We start from the raw sequence: 19,705 nt of genomic DNA on the forward strand, positions 1-19,705 counted from the left end.
GTGATATATTGCCCAGCCCTGCTTCAAATCGTGTAGTAGATCTGCTAAAATGACCAGATTTGGAAACTATTTTAGAGTACAAGATAAGTTAGTGCTGAAGTGATGAATTGAATAAAAATGGCGTACTTTGAGTTAAAAGAGTTACAGAAACGTGATCTGTGTAATCTTTTAAGCAGCAATGCCTACGTCCAACTTTTGAAATGTTATGTTTCACTGCTTTTCTTAGTCATGATACCAAATAAGGTATGCAGCCCAATACTGGGACAGTGATATTGGTGGCAAGTTATTGGTATTAATGAAAATCTGGCCCTTAAATGAAGCTGACTGCATGAAGTCAGTTTGCTTTGATTGACTTATGAGCTCTGGCACAGTAAAAAGAATAAACATAAAGACCATGAAGAAAAACAAGTGCAGCCCCTTGCCGTAGTGTAAGTGTAATTTAACATGTTCCACCTGGGTTCTGGGAGAAGGGAAAAGGTATACGAGCTTTAATGAAAAAAAAAAATCAGGTTTCCATGATTCTACAGGTTATGAACTTCTTTTTAAAACAAAGAAATGTGGAATAATCAGTTATGTTAACGGTATTTCCGCCATGAGAAGCAGGTTATTATGGGTTATTGGAATCAGTTTAATAAAATCCATCATATGCAACACAATTTAAATTGAATAAATATCAGATGTCACTTCGGGCTGTCGCGAAATTAGACTTTCATTACGCTATTAACACGGCCAGTCAAATTCACGATGGCAATATTATCGCAATATTTACAGAAATTTGGACATTTCTAGCAATCTACTGTACCTTTAACTTTGTTTATTGTTTGTCTCTTTTGGGGAAAATAAATCACCCTCAATACACATATGGGAAGGTGAAAAAGCCTAGCATCTTTTATTATTATGTGTTAACATAATATCAATAATCCATTTTTTAAAAATATCATGATTATAGTAAATATCGACATATGGCCTCACCCCTTGCTCAGGTAATTGTGTTTTTTTTTTAAATATAAACTTGTTTTCTGCCAAATGATTAATTAGTTAATCAAGAAAATGATCATCATAATAACGGATTATGAGAATTCTGTTTGCACCCTGAACAGATTCATGCCAGATTTACCGGCAGATTTAAATTTGAACTCAGTGAACTCAAGATTTGATGGAATTTGAACAGAAACTAATAAACCCTCTTCACTGTCTTGCAGGCTGTTACTCAGCGCTAACCTTTCTCCCTGAACTCCAGTAAATGAAAGAGAATGACTCATTTTTTTATTTCCCGTGAATGACGGGTGATAATTGGTTGCCTCTGCTGCCCAACCGGCGCTCGTCGGTGCCGGTGCTGTCCGGAGACGAGCCGGAGCATCCTCCAGCATCACATGCTGCTCTACCTGCTCTCCTCCAACATGGACCAGCGCTCGGCCCTGACGTCAGCCGTCACCGCCCTGCCTGCAGTATCCAGCGGAGCCTACAGATGATGATGGAGGCGACGAGGAGCGGCCTCTCCGTCAATCCCGTCCGGACGAGGAGGAATTAGAGTGGAGAGTGAGTTTGGAGGAAGGAAAAAAAAAATTGAGAAATATAAACTTTTCGGAGGGAACGCCGGAAGAATCCGTGTCACATCTGGCTGGAGGAGAGATGCTCCGCGGCGGCGGAAGGCGAGGGAGCGGCGGGCTGAGCCGCTCCGGTCGGGGTGTTCCTCCTCACTTCGGCGGAGCTCCCGCGGAGGAGGCGCCTTAAAGGGGGCTTCGGGGAAGAAGACACCCAGCCGGGGTAAACATCTCCCACCTCCGCATCTACCTCGGACGCGCTGACCCGGAGGTGTAGAACATACCTTTAAACGTCAGGGTGGAGCTGCGGGTTGTTTTAATAAATGATGAGGGATCCCGCTCAGGATCGCTCTCAGCCCGATCGCGGAAGGTGGATTTGACGTTTCGTGCGCGGCATTACACTGTGTCCTCCCTCCGAACAGCGACACAGGTGATGTTATGTCACCGGACTCCACCGCTCGAGAAGGATGATGATGGCTGCGGGATGGTGCGGGACGACCCCGAGCGTGCGCGACAGAGGCTCTCTCCGTGGAGGGCTGTTTATGCAATCCGACGCAGTGTTGCAAGTGGGCTGATCTGATGCTACTGTCTCCATACGATGCCCAGAACCGCCGGGCCTTTTGGTTTCTGTGAAATATGCCCGGGCCTCGCGAGGTGGACGAGCTGCGGGGGGGATGAGGAGATTCTCTGAACAACAGGGGGGCCCTTTCTGGATTTAAAGCGGTGTGTGTGTGAGTGAGTGTGAGTGTGTTTGTGTGTGTGTGGAGTGGAGGGAGGGGGAAGCCATCACGCCGCCACCATGTCGAAAGTTGTCAGCAACAAGGAGAAGAAATCCTTCAGCAAGAAGCTCTTCCGGAGGAGCTCGGTCCGCTCCGTGGGGAGCTTCATGAACAGAGTTCTCCGGACTCTGTCGACTCTCTCGCATTTCAGCACCGACGAGCAGGCCGCCGAGGACGAGAAGGACGACGCCGCCTCCATCCCGACCACCACCGGGGGGTCCCTGCCGTCCGACGACAGCGACTGCGGGGGGTTCCCGTTCGGGGACAAGGTGCCGGGGGTCGCCGGGCTCAAGAACCACGGCAACACCTGCTTCATGAACGCTATCCTGCAGTGCCTGAGCAACACGGAGCTGTTCGCGGAGTACCTGGCTCTGGAGCAGTTCAGGGGCTCCGAGACGACGCCGACCAGCAGCAGCGGCGGCGGCGGCAGCAACGACAAGGCCAAGTCCAACGGGGTGCTGGTCCAGAAGAAGGCGAGCCAGCAGCAGCAACAGCAGCAGCAGCAGGAGCAGGAGGCGGGGGAGGTGACCGAGCAGCTGTCCGGGCTGGTCCGGGCTCTCTGGACCTTCGAGTACACGCCTCAGCACAGCAGGGACTTCAAGGTGAGCTGCTCCATCGGTCCAGCGGTGTATTTAATACAAACAGCTCATAAACACACAGGCAGCATGCAGGCTACACCGACGGACCGGCTCCTCTCTGACCCAGATTAGATCAGTCTTCCTGACTAGAGTAAAGTTTTTCCACACGCAGCACCGCCAGTCCTGATCTACTTTAATACTCACACAGGAACCCAACAAACTCAAATGTCAAGTGATTTTTGCCATTTTTATTCGATTGTTTTCTTGTTGTCCAATTATCTACAAGGTGGACCCTGAAGTTTTGGGGAAGAAACTCAAACTCAGTGATCTGGGGACCTTATTTTCAAAATTCTCTTCGAAGCCAGAAAGGTGGCAGGGTCCGCCACAGATAAGCAAAGTGGAACTGTGTGAGACTGTGTTGTCCTATTAAAGGAAAAAGAAAAAGAAACGAAAAGATCCTTATTGACTGTGTTTTGTTTTACTCCTAAACAAACTGAATACACCAACTGACCGTAAAGGATAACACACTGTTTATACATGGCGGACCCTGCCACCCTTCTCACTTCAAACAGTGTTCCAGGAAACCTTATTTTCCTCTGAGAACAGCCTGTTTATTCAGTTGTGGAAACAATAAATATATCCAAGTTTCTATTATTAACCAATTGATATAGTCAATATTAAAGTTTGAATTTCTTCTCCAAAACTACGTAGTGTCCCTTTAAGTCCAAATTTTAAAGAAGTGAAGTCACTATAATTTTGTCACAAGTGGCTGTTTTGGGTAACCAGCAACACCTCAGCCCCATTTTGTGCCTCATGTGGCCTATCATTTGAGATAATACATATAAAGTGGGGTCATCAGCACCGTCGGGAACTGTTTAACTGATTAGTTGTCAACTATCAAATTAATCAGTAATATTCTCAGATTCCAAGGGCTTAAAGGTGAATATATTTTAGTTATTTTCTGTTAATCCTCTGTGACCGTAAACTGAATATGTTTGGGTTGTGGACAAAACAAAACATTTGAAGATGTCATCTTGGGCTTTGGGAATAACACTGATCGACCATTTTAAAGCCTGAACAACTAGTTTGTTAATCAGGAGAGTGATCGACAGATTAATGGCCAATGAAAATAACCCGTGGTTGCAGTCCAAGTGAATCCATACAGCCATTTACAGATGTTTGGGTCCCACTGGTGAGTCTAAAATACCAATTTGAGTCTGTCTATTATTAGGAAATTCCTTCAAATACCAGACAGGGTCAGTGATTATACTGGTCTTGAGTGACTGGTTTTCTGTCAACAGGCCATTGGTCTGTTTTTAAAATGACAAAAAGGATGATTTTAATTATTTAAAAAAGGATAAATTCTGGGGCTGTGCATCTCTCCCTCATAAGACAATTTGATACACATGTAGATACATGGGTTATGATACGATTCAGGGAAGATACATTTTAAATATGGAACGATTTGATGCGATACAATACGATGCGATGCAATCTGATACAGTTCTTAACATTTGTTTAATGTAGACATTCATTTTCCATTATAAATTAAAATAAGCAATCCTATACGAGTAGAACTGCTTACCTTACCATGTTTCGAAAGCCATCACTCTCAACCACAATGTAAGGTCGTAAGTCCTTTGCAATAAAACAGGCTATAGATGCCGTGATGACCCTGGACCTCGCCGAGTTGTGGTTAAGTTGTGGCTGGAAAAAGTCTTGAACAACCTTGTCACTGTCTTGCGTGTTCTTGCTTGTGCTAGCTGTAACGTTCCTAACATTAGCATCCACAGACTCCTCACCGCCCGCGTAGTTTTCTCCATGGTGAGTTTCAGATTTGTGTTGCTACCGCGGTACTTACTGGCTGTTCTACAGACCAGTTCTACAGGCCAGACTTTTGTCCAAATGTCCCTCCTTAAAAAATCCAAATCTCTTCCAAACTTTAGATTTCAGATTAGCTGGTGCATTGTAAACAGCATTGGAGTTGTCTGGATATGTTGTTGTTCTTCCTCTTGTGGTTTTTCCCTCGGATACGCTAACGTTACTCTCGCGTTGACATTTAACCTTTTACGAGAGTAGAGAGATGCTTAGTAGAATTAGCAGCAAGGCTTCCATCAACCGATACGTAACTTTAGATTCAGGCCATCAGCCGGTTAATAGTAAATTTATATTGATACAGGGCTCCGCGTATGGATGTAGTCGCATCTTTAACATTAAAAAAAGTTACCGATTCGTATCGGTGAATGTTTACACCCCTAGTTAATTCTAAATCAGATCCCGCACCATGTATTTGCGCTCACAATCAGCCTTCTTAAAGGCGTATGAAATAGGTGAAATCAGTGCTTCTGGACTAAAATTGCCTTTTTAAAAGACTGAGTCCTAGATCTCAGCTGTTACACAACTCTGAAAAGTTTTTTTTTTTTTAATTCCTCTATTGTCCATCTTCTTTTCATCGTCTCCCCTCGCAAACCTGCATCCCAGCGCTGAAAACTTTGCCTGTCACACTCGACAAAGGTTTGTTCTCTCACAGCAGGGACGCTGCACTTTCTGTGTCTCTTTTTTTTTTTCCTCTCTCTGATAATCTATTTTCTCCTTTCAAAAGCTCCAAAATACACAATAGAGAGGGACTGGATTGAACGGGGCCGTTCAACGTGCTACTTCTTCTTGACAGTGTTACTATTTCTGTCCATTTTTTTTTTTTCCACCTTGGTTGCCAGCCAGAGTACAAACTGTCTGATTGGATATAGATTATTCTGTTCAGAGTGAGAGGCCTTGGATATGTTTAACTCAGTGGGGGAAATGAAGTGCAAACTTAGACTATCAGGCAAATTCAGTATCTCATTTGTGATAAACTAGGAAGCCTGTTGGTGGAGCTAAATGCTTACGGCGATTCTTGTTTTGTCAGTTTTTTGATTGCTGATGTAAATGTTTCAGTAGCATCATCCCTTGTATCTTTTGGAGGGCATGCAGTCGAAATTTTACTGAGTTTCCCCCCTAAAATAGCAACAAATGTGAAGTTTAGATGTTTTAAAAGTACTCAAAGTGTTTTTTTGAAGGGCAAAAGTAAGATTTTGCTCTCTGACCTTAACTGCAGCCAATTGGACTTGCAGCAAAACATGCGGTATTTCATGGTTAGCGTACATTACAGCTCAGCGACATGACGGATGGCTCTGTGCCTCTCGCCTCAGACCACAATCTGAGCCCAAACAGAAAGCACTCAAAGATCATTAGGAAGACATCCGTAATAATAACACCGGGGGAATCATCCCAAGTCCGTTTTACTCTCGGAAGCAAATTAGTTTGAAGCTTATCTTGCTGTACACACCGTCTGAGCTGCCCGAGAGCACGACCTACGCAAATGATTACAAGAGGAGACATTTCACCGTTTGGGAGGAGTGATACTTAATTTGATAAGGTGATTGATGATCCAAGGAAAAGCTGGAGTCCCGGAAACCAACGCGAGGCAAATGTATGTTATGTAGGTCGGATATTAAAATGACAAACTTAAAGCAATCAGCGGCAGGAAACATGAGGCAAACACTATTCTTTTTCATTTGGCTTTTTATTTCACACCACATCTGTGAATTTAAGAACCTCTACCCTGGTTGTTGGGCCAAAATACTTAACTTTTAAAAGAGATAGTTCTGGTCTTTTGATGTGGGGTTTAAGGCACATAAATGAAGGCAGCTATCACTTTAAAGCAACATTATGTGGGAGTACGTATTCCATGCAGTTTGACATCCCCACGGTTTTTGAGTACACCCCCACTGTTATAATTACAACCAATGAGCTAACTAGCTAATGTCAGCTACAGTTAGCGCTTACTTAAGCAACAAGTAAATCTCTCTGTCTTTTAGGAAAACAGAGCAGCAAGAAGACATCAGCATGAAAACAAAGTATTTTCTTCATAGAATCTCATCTAGTTGACTAACATAGTTGGTGGGACTAGACACAACTGGAACTGAGAAAGGAAACATTGAAGATTGGTATTGACTGCTGTTTCATCTTGTTACATGAGATGACTGAAGTGTGTTCTTAAAATGGTCTTTACTAATAAGACTGTGGAAAAAAACAGTGAGTGACAGATTGCGACGTGTGCACAATCGGTTTGAATTGATTGCAGACTAACATTGTGAAATATATCTGACATGTTCACAGTATTAAATGTGTAGTAATGACAAAGAAGCTTTTGTTTTGACTGAGTAAGAGCGTATTTTGCCACTTTATGTTTAAACGTGAAAGTTCTTCCCTACTACATAAAGTACAACTGAGCCCAAAGCTGCTGAATGTTTGTGTTGTTGCGCTGACACTGATTTCATTTACACAAAGCGTCTAACCCATTTTTGGCCAGAACCTTGAAAAGGAACACGCAGCATGAGCATTCATAGGACACGGTATTTTTTGTCAGGGTGTGCTATTTATAGAGACATTTCAAACAATGCGTCCGGATTATTCAGTCTGCATTTCACCCGCTGTCTACATCTCTAAATTGTTTCCATGTTGAAATGGGTCCCGTCATCAGAGGAGTCTGCTGCTTGAGATTAACTTCATCAATAGAGCTTTACTGAGAGACAGCCTCTGTGGCTGCAGAAGGAAGGCCAGCTCTTGGTTTGCACAAAACGCTGACGCTGCCTCTGTAGTGCCTTCAGAATGAGGGAGAATGTCCCACGGGATGGGGCCGGGGAAGGCACGGAGTGCACAGTCCCCTCGTATCCTTGACCTTTGGTGACATATGATAGCTAGCAGAGGTCACTTTATAGCTGCCAGCCATGGTTGGCTCTGTCGAGCACACACTGTTGTCATCACCAATAGCTAATTGTCCTCGAGGTTAAGCTGTCGATTTCCAGCCTGTGTCCTGGTTTTAAAAAGCTTCTCCATGCCTGCGTCTCACCATCCACCCCCCCTGCAGCTCTGCTGACCTTTTAGGATTGTGCTGATCGTCATCCTGGTCAAACATGCTGAATATTTTATGAAGAGGCTAACGGTGTCATAAAAAAAAAAGCGGCACTCAGTGCATTTACAGAAACATTTGTTTTTCAGGACAATCCACTTTAAGCACTACAGTATGTGTTTGTCCCACTGTAGAATGTGGTGTCGAGGAGCGCCCTTCAGTTCAAGGGTAACTCCCAGCATGATGCCCAGGAGTTCCTCCTCTGGTTGCTGGACAGAGTCCATGAAGACCTCAACCACATTGTCCACCCGGACATCAGACCGCCCAGGAAGGTAAAACACCAACTCAGAGCACAGTCCAACATTTCAAATGTCTTTAGCATCTTCATCATTTGACCGACTGTTGCCCCCTTCTTCTGCATCACTGATGGCGATTGCATTATGTCACACATTGTTTTCCAGCCTCCAGTAGAAGAAGAAAATCCCCCTGAGGGATCTCCACTACCAGCACCTGGATCTTTTGTACAGGAGCTGTTTCAGGCACAATACAGGTGACATGTTCAACTGCTGTGATACATTCTCTTGAATTTAAACTAGTTCTAATTCGCAGCCAGCTCACATACATTTTAACAAATAAGTAAAATAATGAGGAGCAATGATATTTAAAAAAAATGTCAAGGGCTACAATCTGGTATTGTGGAAAAAACGTTTTATGTAGACAGTAGAACCAAGATAAACAACAAAATGTGCTGTATTGTCCATAAATATGAAAAGTAGATATGTTTAGACATACATTCAAACAACAGAGAATACAACATAATATTAGATATTGCACCAATGAAAGGAAAAGTTGGCTCCAAAATTGAAAATTCAGTCATTATCTACTCACCCCGATGTCTGTGGAAAGTTTATAGTCCACAAAACATTTCTGGAGCTTCACAGCGAAACAGAATTGCAGCCTTCTCCTTAACAACTGAAGCAGATGGGGACTTTGGTAAATCTTTTTCAATGTCTAGCTGAGGATTACGTCAGAAGATTGATAACACCGTCATGTCTGTATGATGAATACTGTATGCTGAAGCCGGCAACCAGTTAGCTTAGCACAAAGACTGAAAACAGGTGGAATCTGCTAGCCTGACTCTGCAGTAAGTCATTTTTACATTCTAAATATAAAACGTTAATTAGCAAGCTTTAAAGTTGCTAGTACCTTGGGGACAGAGCCAGGCCAGCTGGTATTAGCTTTATGCTAAGCTAAGCTGAACAGCTGCCCATGTTTACTGCTGTGCACGCACATGTGGAGCGGTATCAATCTTCTCGCCTAAGTTCCGGAGAGAAATCAAGTCGAACCTTGAACTAGTGCTTTGAAGGGGTTTGCTTTTCACGCTGCGTTTCATTATTCTCCGTGTCTCTCGTGCAGGTCCTCGCTGACTTGCCCTCACTGCCAGAAACAGAGCAACACCTTTGATCCTTTCCTCTGCATCTCACTGCCAATCCCGGTACCTCACACACGGTAAGGTGACTCTGCGTCCAGCTCATGAGTAAGACAATATCTATCAGACTAAAAAAACAACAACAAAAAAACGAGACGAGATCCTGTCTGAACCCGGCGTTAAAAAGATGTGTCAAGACCAACACCATGAAACATCTGACAGGAGGAGGCTAAAATTAGAAGATGCTGTCTGTCTTGGAAACATCAGTCCAGCCACGGTTACGAAACAGCCAATTAATTCAAGTCATTTCTGTGTTGCAGCCCGCTGTATGTGACAGTGGTGTACCAAGGAAAGTGCTCCCACTGTATGAGAGTCGGGGTGGCTGTGCCTCTCTCCGGCACCGTGTCCAGGCTGAGACAAGCTGTGGCCTCGGAGACCAAAATCCCTGCTCAACAGGTACTGTTTTATTAGAAAGTGAACTTCTTTCAAAGCCATTACTGTATAGAAAGTAAGAGGATCAGAGAGTGATCGACATGTTAATCGACGCTGAAAATAATCAGCCCTGGTGTTTTGAGAACATCTGTTTTTCAGAATATAAATCCTCATTGTAGTATGTGGAAGCACCTTCTTTTTGTTACAACCTAGTAGACTTGCATCTCCCCTCTCCACTCAGATCGTCCTCACTGAAATGTACTACGACGGCTTTCACCGCTCCTTCTGTGACGACGACGACGACCTCGAGATCATTCAGGAGAGCGACTCCATCTTTGCCTTCGAGACGCCCGAGCTGTTCAGGCCGGAGCAGATCCGCTCCAAGCGAGGCGGTACGACATCCTGTTTGTGCCCCTTAAGAAATTAAGTTTCAGCACTTTGTCTCGCTGTGCCAGTGGGAGTGGAGATTAGATTAGAGAAGGACTAATAGTGGAGGAGTGCTTCGTTTAGGGAGCTGCCACTCGCACTGACCGGCATGTCGGGTTGTCTTTCGAAGCGATTGATGGGTGTTTCTGTGTTTATCACAGGGAGCCCTCATGCAAATCTCAACCAGAACAACCTGAAGTACGGCACCGACAATAACAGGATATCCACACAGATCCAGGAGCCCACCAGCCCGCCTCAGAGCCCCAACAAGAACAGCGGGCAGGCTGAGAAGATCGTCCTGTTGGTGTGTAACAGAGCCTGCGCTGGACAGCAGGGACGCAGGTATCCAACAACGCTCGCATCAGTTTAAAATTGTACCTCAAAGAGTTCTTAATAAAACCGATGCAGGTCACATTGTTTTGCCTTTGTAATCCTCCCCTCCCTCCCGCAGGTTTGGTAATCCATTTATTCTGTATTTGGAGCGTACGGTGACGTGGGATGTGCTTCAGAAGGAGATCTTGGAGAAGATGAGGCATCTTTTGCGCCCTGGGGTTTTTGTGCAGGCACGTTACATCCACACTTTATCTTTGAACAATGTGTTCATCAGTGATGGGATGTAGCTTTGTACAAATACAGAGTTTCTTTACGTGTACTTGTACTTTACTTGAGTATTTCCATGTTATGTCATCTTACACTTCCACTCCACTACATCTCGGAGGTAAATATTGTACTTTGGATTCAGCTGTTTGTCTGGCAACTTTAGTGACTAGTTACTTTCCAGATTACAATTCTTCATACCCTTCCTGTCCAGTGAAAACCTTGTATCGTATGATCATGTGTGTCGATTATGAATGTTCCTTTACGGGTTGAGAAAGTACTTCTCCTTCTTAAACTTTAGCCTCACCCATTCAAGAGAATTCTGTAATTAACTACTCGCCCTCATGACAGTGGAAAGTCAGGACGAAACATTTCTGGAGCTTCAGGGTGAAACAGAGTTGCAGCATTCTGCTAAACAGATGAAGTAGATAGGGACTTGTTTAAAACTAATTAAACAATTGGAAAATAACACAGAATGACTCCATACAGTTCATTGGGCGTTATCAGTTTCTGTGGAAGCCCCGAGATCCCAAATTGATCTCAAAAAACATTTTCTACCCGCTTTGAAAAGCAGACGCCTTCCCTATAGCTGCTAAACTAAAAGCATTAGCCTGCACCCTGTTTGAAGTGGGTGCCCGTACAAGGGTGTAACTAGCATCTTTTCAAATCAGTTTGGGATAGTTCCACTGTCTTGGATTACACCAGGCAAGTTGTATGAAGCCATTTCATGTTTTATTTTTTCATTTTTTAAAAAGTTAAAAAACAAGTCCCCATCTACATAAGTTGTTCAGCAGAATGCTGCAATGCTGTCTTGCAGTGTAGCGCCAGAAATGTCAGGCGGGCTATGAAACTACGCCACAGTTTCCCTCTACATGGGGGTGAGTTGCTCATTGCCAAATTTTCATTTCTGGATAAACTGTCCTGTAACCTAAATAAACTATCTTAAAACTCTCTTGGACTAACTGCATCTTCACGAGGCTGAAAACAGGCTGTTTTTCTGGCTTTTTAAAAGATACGTGGTTCTCACAGGACAGGGATGCCTCAAATATAATGTTATCATACCATATAATGAATTCATGTAGATTAGAATACCAAAAGTGAAGTATTTGAATATAAAAAAGTAAAAAGTATTGCTATTATTTATAAGGACACAAATACTTCTTCCGCCTGTGGCTTACATGTATTGTGTTTTACTGTCTCATCCCTGATGGTCTGTAGGTAGGGCCCTTCACTTTGCGTGTGGTAGGAGTGGTTGGGATCACATATCTCTTGCCTCAGGAGGAGCAGCCGCTCTGCCATCCCTCTGTGGAGAGGTAATGTCACTCATCGCCACCAGGGGGGAGTGTTAGCCCACTCGAACAGTGGTTACATAAAACCCTGCAGCTGTTCAGTCCACTTCAAGTTGATTGAAGAGCTACAGCATGTAGGCTGACTCTTCAGTGGTATTGATGTGAAAATATCTCCTGAGAAGTGTAATAGCTCGTCTGGTTTCATGGATTTTTCTTCTGAAGAAGGTGTCAACCTCTGTGGTTGTTGCATCGATTGATTTAAAAATGAGCAGAGTGAGAAAAAAAAAGACATTTGCTTCAGTAACAGAAAATCAACCCTCAAACTTATTTAAGTTATAGCGGGGCTCAGTGTTTGGTTGCTTGTCTGGTTTGCCATAAGTTATATTTAAATGTTTATTTAATGTATCTAAGTAAGTTTAATGAACCGTTGGTATATCAGTGGTTCCCAACCTTCCTCCTTAAGGGACCTATTTTCTGCCATGATGAACTCTGACTGTTACGTATTTTATTGTTGTTACATGTTATTTAATATGCAACACTACCTGTACAGAACAGCTGATAAACTGTACAGTCAACCCGAGCAGTGAAGGCAGTGATTGCAGGAAGACGGTGTGAAATGAGGGATTGAGTAGATTTTCCTGTGATTTTTCTTTTGTGATTTTTTGTAATTGTTAACAATCATACATAGTTAATACGCTACTTTTTTCTGCCAAATTAAATAGTTTCTTGTCCCTGACACCATTGGTCTATGTGCCATTTGGTTGTGTAAAAGGAGACCTATTATGTTTTTTGTTCGTTTTCATTTCCTTCACTGTTTTGTATGTGTTCTGATGCATGTAAAAGATCTTTAAATCTAAAAAGACAAAGCCCGCACCAACAGAAGCTCCTTCCTCCCACTGAACACACTGCTGTTGAAATACCTTGTCAGTAGTCCCGCCTTAAATTCCATGACTTTGTGACATCACACTACTAATTTGATGTGCAATTAAGAAAAATAAAAAACATGAAAAGTCACAGTGACATTTCATTTTTCTCTGATGCTACTTTTTTGTATTTGTAATAAATACTTTAACATTCACAGCAGTGGTTTAGGGGCGAAACTTGCTGTAGTCTAACCTCTTATACATTTTGTGCTGTAAGAAATCTGTATCATCAGCTGAATGACAGATATAACATTGTGTTCTCTTTATCTAATTCTCAACAGGGCATTCAAGTCTTGCGGTCCTGGAGGGCCGCCTCACGTCAAAATCGTCGTTGAATGGGACAAAGAGACGAAGGACTAGTAAGTGAGATCTGTCACGAGCCGGAGCCCCGATCACAAACACTCACGTAACAGAGCTCAGGGCTGACGTGTGATGTGTCCGTTCAGAGCTGTAGTGAAGGTCTTCTGAAGTTCCACGTGATCCCTCAGTGACTCGTGCTGTGTTCTGCCCACAGTCTCTTCAAAAGGACAGAGGATGAGTACATCCCAGATGCTGAGAGCGTGCGTCAAGTCAAGGAGCAGCATCTGCAGCCTCAGACCTGCTCGCTTGCCCAGTGCTTTCAACTGTACACCAAAGAGGAACAGGTAGGCCGAGACGTGGCATCATGTCGGCTGCAGGATTGTTGACAACATCGTACATGTGTGGATTAAAGACGGGTTTTGCTAATTATTTTATTCTCAGGTGTAGTTTGTGAGAGGAAACAGTGGGAAAGGGTTGTTGGAATACATGTTTTTCTCTTCATCGTTATATTCAGCTGGATACATACATGTTTACAAGTATACAAGTTTCAAAATTCTGCAATAAATGGTGTCTTTATTACACAAAAATACACAAATATAACAGTTAAAAAAACAAAAAATACATAATGTGAGTTGACTTTCTTTCACTTTGACCTCAGCTGGCTCCTGATGATGCGTGGCGGTGTCCGCACTGTAAGCAGCTTCAGCAGGGCAGCATCAAGCTCAGTCTGTGGACCCTGCCGGACATCCTCATACTTCACCTGAAACGCTTCAGACAGGTGCTGATGTAGAAATGTAAAACAGTTGAAAAATTATAAAAGACAGTGAGAGATGATCATGTCAAATTGAATGTGTTGCAACAACAGGATGGAGACCGGCGAATGAAGATGCAGAACATGGTGAAGTTCCCGCTCACAGGCATGGACATGGCGCCCCACATGGTGAAGAGGAGCCAGAGCAGCTGGAGCCTCCCCTCCCACTGGTCGCCGTGGAGACGGCCTTACGGGATGGGCCGTGACCCGGAGGACTACCTTTATGACCTGTACGCAGTGTGCAACCATCACGGGACCATGCAGGGCGGACATTACACAGGTAACAGAGCAGCAGAGTACAGTTGTGTTTTTTTCCTTTTCATGAAAGCCCCCTAAGAGATTTTCGTCATACTTATTGTGTTGTGTGCTTGTAGCTCACTGTAAGAACTCCATCGATGGACAGTGGTATTGCTTCGATGACAGCGACGTTCAGCCTATATCTGAAGATGATGTCTGCAAGCAGACCGGCTACATCTTGTTCTATCAAAGACGAGCCACGATTCCATCTTGGTCTGCCAACAGTTCTGTGGGAGGTAATGCTTTTATTTGTTGTATTTATTGATAGTAGCTCGTAAATCTCAAGATGCATGTTTAAAGGGGACCTGTTATGCTCATTTCCCAGCTCTATATTTAGATTCTGGAACTCCAACAGAGCTGAGCATGATTCACAAAAAAATCCTCACTTATATCTTATGTTGGCCTTTTTATGCAGCCTCTCTGTTTAACTTTTGTCTGAAACAACCTGTTTAGCTCCAGTCTTCCCCAAAAGCATCACTTCACAAACTGATGACTGTACAAAACACAGCTTCATAACTCTTATTCACTGATTTGAATGAAACTGGATCATGTTTTAAGGAGAACATACTGATGGACAGAAAGCTTTTCTTGTCATTTAACTGTTTAGCTCAGTTAGTTATGCAGCTAGTTAGTTAGCTCCAGCAGAGGAGCAGTGGAATTGCTAGAAGGTGGAGGTATTTTAGGCCTGGGGGTTTGAGGACCAGGTGGGGGGACTCAGCTACAGTACCAGGGCTAACAGTAGCCAACATCACAGTTAGCAGATGTTGGTGGATACATTTGCGACAGGTACAGTTCTCTGTACCTCAGGAAACCCTGTAAATCATAGGGAATTCAGGCAGAGCAGCTGGAGGACAGGTGGGAAAAAGGGAAAACCAGACGATATATTTTCCACAAAACATGAAACAACTAGGCAGACTGTGCGGATGGATGGGTGCATCCCTGTACTTCGTGGGCGTATTGTGCCTGAAGCAAAAGACTGATTAAGGAGCTGATGACGACAAACAAAAGTAGAAACAACAAACTTGGTATTCACAGCAGTCTGAATCCTAAAGTTTTCATTTGAAATTTTGCCACTTTAGCAATGAACATCCGACACTGTTGATTATACATGCGTCAGAAATAAGGGGAATGCATCACCCAATGTCTGTTTTGGACTTCAGGATCTACCAGTTCGTCTTTGTGTGAGCACTGGATCAGTCGGTTGATGGGCAGCCGTCCGCCTAGCCAGGCCTCATCCGGTTCATCCAGACGCACCTCGTTGGCCTCCCTCTCTGAGTCGGCCGAGTTTGCTGGTGAACGGAGCGAGGACGATGGTGAGAGACTCATCCAAGCATGCGCCATTTCTGATTTGTTCTCAGTGCTTCAAAAAGGTGACAACTATGAATACTTTCTTTAAAAAAATATTTTATTGATGTGTGTCTTTTGTACAAAGCAGGCCTATCGAGCCGGCCAGCAGTAAGAGGCATGCAAAGGCAAACATTCTCCTCAAGATCTTCCATTGCCAGCCCGTTGGCGCTCAGCGAAAATGGCACTAAACCATCCTGGTCCCACTCCGCTAAGCTCCAGCTCCGTTCCAACTCTCCTTCCCGCTTCTCCCTGGAATCCCACTCGTCCTCCCCGACACTGGAGATGATAGGAGAGGTGGTTGATACCTCCTGTTTCACTGGGTCACCTAAGCCAGAAAAACTGTCAGGGGGCAAGTTGGCCCTCGCAGCTTTGGACGGTAATCCGGGCAGTAAGAGGCTGATAGAGCAGGTTCACTCCAAGGCTGTGGCACAGGCAGAGCAGAGGATCTCCCTCCAGGCTGGGGATAACAACAATGTAGTCACTGGTGCCGAACAGGTCAGCCCTCGACACGGAGCAGCTTCGAAGGAGCCGAAACAAAGAAATGGGTCTGCAGATAGCACTGGTTCTAAAAGGAGCTCAACGAAGACCGGGTTAGAGAGTGAAAGGAGTCCCAAGAAGCGTCCTGCCACGTCCTCAACGTCCTCCAGCTCATTGTCTCCCGCATCCCCGGCCATTGACAAGTTACAGTCTCGAACACAGGCCAAGAGTGCAGCATCTGCGTCCAACCCCAAGGACAAAAGCGATGGGCCGCCTAAAACTAGCAAGGCTGGTTCCTCCAGAACTGCAACCCCCTCCAAGAAAGGATCATCGCAAACCCCGGAGGTGAAACATTCTGACTCTGCCCAGCAGAGGAAGAGCGGTTCTCCGGGATTACAAAGCTCACACCCTCAGAGGAAGACATCACCCAGATCAGGAGGCGAGAAAAGCTCAGCCTCAGCAAGGACTAGAGCAGCAGACAGGAGCACTAGCCGTGAATCCTCGCGGGCCAGCGCGGCCCCAGAGAGGAAGGTTAGCTCTGGAGGTCCTCCCTCCAGGTCGAGTGCTGCAAGTAGAGCGGAGGGCAAGCTGGGCCGCGCCGCGGAGAACAAGCCTCCGGGCCGCAGCTCGAGCAGTAGCTCGTCCATGGCTAGTCTCCGATCCTCGAGTGTAGGTGTTTCCTCTGCAAGTGCGGCCCCACCATCACGGGGACCTCAGAGGAACAGTAAGACAGAGGAGAAAGGTTTGTCTTTCTTCAAAACTGCTCTGAGGCCCAAAGAGACCCGCAAGTCAACTGATGGTGGGAAAGCAGGGGCGGGAGAAGCCAAAGGAAGTCCGGAGGATGGTGCTGGGGACGCAGCTAAGGAGGTAAACCCACATGGAGCGGGCAAGAAAGCCCAGAATGTCGCTTCAGAGACGAACGTGACCACAGCCAAAGATAAGGAATCCTCGAAGGCGTCCGCTGCAGCTAAGCATTCACTGCTGCCCTCCACGAAGTCCAAAGTTTCTGGAGCAGAAACAACCACACAATCCTCTGCCAACACAAAAGATCCTTCAAAGAAAGAGCCTGCGAAAAAGACAATGCAGTCGAGGAAGATCCCCATCAACTCCACACAAACTAGCCAGAGGTCCAAGTGACGTTATTTTAGTCAGCCTCACCACAATCTCTCTCGTGCAGCTCTGAGGTGTTTTCAACCATCAACTAGACCAAGTGTCTGACAAACATCTTTAAAGCACCTGTAGCTCTACAGTGGTTACTGAATACCAGCTGCCATACCGGACACCTACCTGTCCACGTTGTTAAATAGTTATTTAGGAATGGATTTTAACGAAGCACTTTGTATGGATTGCATTGATTTTGAGGAATATTATAATGTATTGTAAATAAGCATGGACTGCACATGTATTGACATTATTGCCTTGTTCTGTCTGTAGCATAGTTGAGAGACGTGCATCTCAGTACGAGGTGAGAAATAAAAGTGACTTTGCACAAGATGGGAAGCAGATGTAATATTGGAACGGACTGCTCAGTCACCAAAGGAAGTTTACCGGCAATTTTTGACATGCTGATGCAGTGAAATTGATTTCCAAAAAAATAAAAAAAATTCTTTATGTACAGCTCTCCCTCACTACCGAGAGCCATATGTCGACAACAAACATCAGTGCCTCAGATAATCAAAGTATTTAATCTAAATTGTATAAACTGCAGGTGTTGGTAAATTTATAAGTCAATTTTAATATTTATTAAGCACTGAACATGTCGTTTCAAGTAAAACACGATTTAAGCCTATTTAACCTGAACTGCTGTTTACATTATGCTCCTTGGTGTAGTTATCGTGCAACAGCCTTTAAAGAAGTGTTTTTGTGCAGAGACTGTCATCGAGAGGCCGACAGAGAGAGAGAGAGAGAGAGAGAGAGGAGAAGTGCAGGAATGAAGCATGTGTCGTTGGTGTTTAATGTCTGGAGACCTCCGGTTCTTAATGGTTCTTAAATGTTTGTGTTTTTATTTACCTGTGATAACCAGTTACCCCTCAGACAAACCGCCGCCGCCCGTCACCACCTCTGCCCTCCAGCTGCTGATACCACGAAAGATCAGCCCTCCTCAGACTGCCAGACATCTCCGAAACATTCCTCTCAGACGAACACAGGGTTAAATGTTGAAAAAAAAAAAAAAAAGAAAAGAAAAAAAGAAAAAAAAGAAGCCATCTCGCACACAGACGACATATTCGCAGACGGCTGGGGCGGTCGTGTTCAAGAGTACATGCGCGCGGAGCATCGTGGTATGTTTTGAGTCCGCCCATCCTCTGTCCACATCACAGCTTGTGCACATCTTTAGCTTGCATCACGGAGTAGATCAGCACTGAAACGCACCGACACGGATTGAGATCACCGCTCATGAAGTATACGACAGTTGTTGCATGAACAAAAAGAGGAAAAAAAAAAATTGCTTATGCATGCACTTAACTATGCAAGCAGATTCTTGCTAATGCCCACACTGAGTATGTAGACGTGCTACTCTTGGATGTGTATATATTTCTAACTGTATATTTTTCCAAATGCCAGCATCGGAGAGCATGGTACGGCATCCTTTATTAAAGCTTTGTTTGCACATTTCTTCAAAGTAATATACATTTTTGTATGAATGATAAGTATTGCTCATTCACTCCCTCAAAGTAAATCAACTCACTTGCAAATTGACGTTTTCTGTATTCATTTTGTCTCATTCTTCCTCACAGTTCCCAAGCTTTTAAAAGGGGCGCTATGTGGATTTGGAGAAGAAATTCAAATTCGGAAAAGTTTCTTTTTAGAACGGTGGCAGGGTCCGCCAAATGTAAACACAGCAAAACAGTCTGAAATCGTGTTGTCCTGTAAGGTCAGTGTGTTTATTCAGCCTGTTTAGGCATATAAAAGTTCAGTCAAAGGGGATATTTCTCCTCTGGTTTCTTCCCCAAAACTACAAAGTGCACCTTTAACAACTTTTTTATATGGCGTTGGGACATAACATTGCTGCAGTTTACAAGTTTCATACTCTGTGAGCGTTGAGAAATTAAGACGGACTGAAGACGGTAGTGTTTTATAAGATGTCTGTTACACAGTTGGACAGGTTTAAGATGAGAACTCATTCTTTGTTACCACGCTGTCGTCTGCTTTTGTCTGCAGATTCCAACAACAAGAAGACAAAAAAGTAATGATGCAAAATTTGATACTGTTTTTATCCACTCAATTCTTGTATTATCGAACCTGTCTTAAAGGAAGAAAAAACAAACACCCACAAGACATATTTCACTGTGAACGATAGCGCTTGGAAGGCATCATTAAAATACAAATTGAATAATGACAGTTGCGTTGATGTACGTCAAGAGTTAACGATTTGCTTGAATGTCAGGGTCACAGTGCAGGAGCGTCAGCCGAGCAGCCGGACCACGAGCTGCTCCACATGGCTCTCTGGCACACGGTGCAGAATTAAAAAAAAAAAAAAAAAAAGGAATGATTTTCTTCAGTGCCTGGTGGCTACAGTGTGTTATACTGTGCTATGACACCCAACACATGCAGTATATAATGTGAAAACGTGTTCATAAAATAGAG

General features: G+C 44.2%; 1 protein-coding gene across 2 annotated transcripts; it reads left to right on the forward strand.

The window, feature by feature from the left end:
- The first annotated feature begins 1,025 nt into the window (after nt 1–1,025).
- Nucleotides 1,026–19,603, forward strand: LOC119009865 (ubiquitin carboxyl-terminal hydrolase 31-like). 2 transcript variants are annotated; one of them, XM_037081561.1, is made up of 16 exons: nt 1,026–2,925; nt 7,987–8,124; nt 8,254–8,342; nt 9,209–9,301; nt 9,542–9,677; nt 9,895–10,045; nt 10,241–10,421; nt 10,531–10,642; nt 11,895–11,989; nt 13,170–13,247; nt 13,403–13,532; nt 13,847–13,966; nt 14,054–14,279; nt 14,374–14,532; nt 15,457–15,609; nt 15,729–19,603. In XM_037081561.1, exons 1-16 carry the CDS (start codon nt 2,344–2,346, stop codon nt 17,255–17,257), a joined length of 3,972 nt encoding a protein of 1,323 aa, XP_036937456.1. In that variant the 5' UTR covers nt 1,026–2,343; the 3' UTR covers nt 17,258–19,603. The 2 variants fall into 2 exon arrangements, with proteins under 2 accessions (XP_036937456.1, XP_036937458.1); XM_037081563.1 differs by having other exon boundaries at nt 15,732–19,603.
- Nucleotides 19,604–19,705: the final 102 nt, after the last annotated feature.

The sequence above is a fragment of the Acanthopagrus latus genome, chromosome 20, assembly GCF_904848185.1.
Source record: "Acanthopagrus latus isolate v.2019 chromosome 20, fAcaLat1.1, whole genome shotgun sequence".
In the NCBI taxonomy this organism is placed as follows: Eukaryota; Metazoa; Chordata; class Actinopteri; order Spariformes; family Sparidae; genus Acanthopagrus; species Acanthopagrus latus.